At 38.7% G+C, this 2,606-nt stretch overlaps 1 protein-coding gene across 1 annotated transcript; it reads left to right on the top strand.

Moving 5' to 3' along the window:
* The first annotated feature begins 805 nt into the window (after window positions 1–805).
* Window positions 806–2,231, top strand: LOC130975093 (protein FAR-RED IMPAIRED RESPONSE 1-like). The gene is made up of 3 exons (XM_057899927.1): window positions 806–1,185; window positions 1,299–1,503; window positions 1,836–2,231. Exons 1-3 carry the CDS (start codon window positions 806–808, stop codon window positions 2,229–2,231), a joined length of 981 nt encoding a protein of 326 aa, XP_057755910.1.
* Window positions 2,232–2,606: the final 375 nt, after the last annotated feature.

Below are 2,606 nucleotides of genomic sequence, written 5' to 3'. Positions count from 1 at the left end.
CTAATTTGGATTGAACTGAACTGAATTAAATGGAATGCAATCTCTGAAGGATAACAATTAATCTCTTCCATTTTTTTGAATTTGATTATATATATACAATGTTTGGTTCATGTAGTATTCTACATTGGTTTCGTTAAGAGAGTATTACTCGGTTTATTATGCAGGCAGTTGTTCGAATTTGAATTTATATAATGAATAATGTTCTGTTCATTTAGTACTATACAATAGTTTCACTTTAATAACATGTTCGGTCTATTATGCAGACAGTTGTTCGAATTTGAATTTATATAAAACACAATGTTCCGTTCATTTAGTACTATACAATGGTTTCACTCTAATAATATGTTCGGTACATTATGCAGACATTTGTTCGTATTTGAATTTATATAATGGACAATGTTCCGTTCATTTAGTACTATACAAAGGTTTCAATTTAATGATATGTTCGGTTCATTCTGCAGACCAGGTGTGTTGTGGATGAACAATTTGTCCCAAAGGTCGGAATGACTTTTAAGACACTAGAAGAAACTGGAAAGTTCACAAAAATTATTCCAAATTTTTTGGTTTTTCTACCAAAATAAGGAACACAACTCGGAAGGGAGACAAGATTAAGAATCAACTAATCGTATGCAGCAGAGAGGGGAGGTGAAAATCCAAGATATCTCCAACTCTGAAGACAAATCCCTCAGTCGGTATAAACTGTCCAGCCAGGATTTATGTACACATATTGAAGGACATCGGTCTTTGGATAATTTCTAAAGTTGTTATGAATCATTCACACCCCTACTGTCCGAACCGAGCAGAGATGCTCAAACAACACAGGGAGCTAAGTATGTTCGTGCGTCACACCATCGAAAATAACGAGGAAGCCGAAATCAGACCGAGCAAAACTTACCAATCATTTGTAGCAGTAACGGGCAATCATTGGGAACTAAGTTTTATAGAAAAAGATGTGAGGAATTACATTACAAGAGAAGTACAGAATGTGTCTGAACAAGACGATGCCAAAGAATTTGGGAAGTACCTTTTAAGAATGAAAGAGAAGAATCAAAATTTCTTTTTCGAGCTCAACCTCGAAGGCGATCACTCCATCAAAAATGCATTATGGGCCAACGCAAGAAGCAGGACTGCATGCGAGTATTTTGGAGACGTGGTTTCATTCGATACCACGTACAACATAAACAGGTATTCGGTTCACCGAAACTAAGTCTTAGGTTCACACAGGCAACACATTTCGCTTTATAACTGATGCAGTGTCCATTTTTGCAGGTACAATCTGGTTTTTAGTTCTTTTGTAGGCGTAAATCACCACGACCAGTCGACACTTCTCGGATGCACTCTTATGAAAAACGAGGACATCCAATCATTCAAATGGCTATTCGAGTGTTAGCTCTGTTGCATGGGAGGGAAGGCACCAAAAGGCATTCTTGCCGACCAATGCGCATCGATGCAAAGGGCCATCGAGATGTGCATGCCAACAACAATTCACCGGTGGTGCATCTGGTACATCATGAAGAAGATCCCAAGGAAACTAAACTGCTACAAGCAACACTAAGAAATTGAACAAAAGATGAGCCGCGTCGTTTGGAACTCGTTCACAAAAGACGCATTCGACAGAAGCTGGAACAATTTTGTCACAAAGTTCGGCGTCAGAGGAAATAAGTGGCTCTCAGGTAATTGACATTTTTAATTCAAATTATTTTTATGCTATTACTTTTTCGGTTAAAACTTGCACAACTTTCGGTTTATATAGGCTCATGTTTTCAGTTCATTCTACAGAGCTATACGAAGATCGCCATTTATGGATTCCAGTTTACCTGGTTCACCACTTTTAGGCTGGGATGAAAAGCACACAAAGGATCGAGAGTATGCACACATTTTTCAACAAGTTCATCACACAGAACAGTTCCTTGATTCAATTTGTTAAGCAATACGATAATTGCCTAGCAAGCAGCGAGCAAAGAGAAAGAGAATTTGATGTTGTAGATTTTCACACCATGATACCGTGTGCAACAAAATCAGCAATAGAGGCTCAATTTCAGCATGTGTATACCTACGAGAAGTTCAGGAAAGTTCAAGAACAACTCAGAGGAAATGTGAGCTGCATCATAAGATTAATGCATTCCACCTTAGGTTTTATGACATACGAAGTCATAGAACAGGTTTCTAACACCACATTCAATAAGTTTTTCGTCACCTACAATGCAGTATCACGAGAAGTAAAGTGCTAGTGCCTGCTATTCGAGTCAAGGGGCATACTGTGCCGCCATTCGCTGAGCATTTTAAGCTTTGAGCGAGTAGATAAGGTGGCACCAAAATATATACTAGAATGCTAGAGCAAGAACATAAAGAAGAGGCACACACACATCAAGAGCAGCCAAGATGAGCCTCTATTGGAGCCGAGAAGCAAGAGATTCGACAATTTGGGCTTTTGGTCTCACAACATTTGTGAATTTGCGTCAGAGTCCAAGGAGTTGATCAAAATTCTACACTGGGCTTTTGATAATGTCATGGTGGAGATGCAAGAATATCAAGCAAAAAGGAAAGGGAAAATTTGTTATCTCACGAAGAAGCGACGTTGAGCGACATGAACAACCTTCAAAGCC

This window comes from Arachis stenosperma, chromosome 1, assembly GCF_014773155.1.
Source record: "Arachis stenosperma cultivar V10309 chromosome 1, arast.V10309.gnm1.PFL2, whole genome shotgun sequence".
NCBI classification, from domain to species: Eukaryota; Viridiplantae; Streptophyta; class Magnoliopsida; order Fabales; family Fabaceae; genus Arachis; species Arachis stenosperma.
This window is presented reverse-complemented; position numbering and strand designations above follow the sequence as displayed.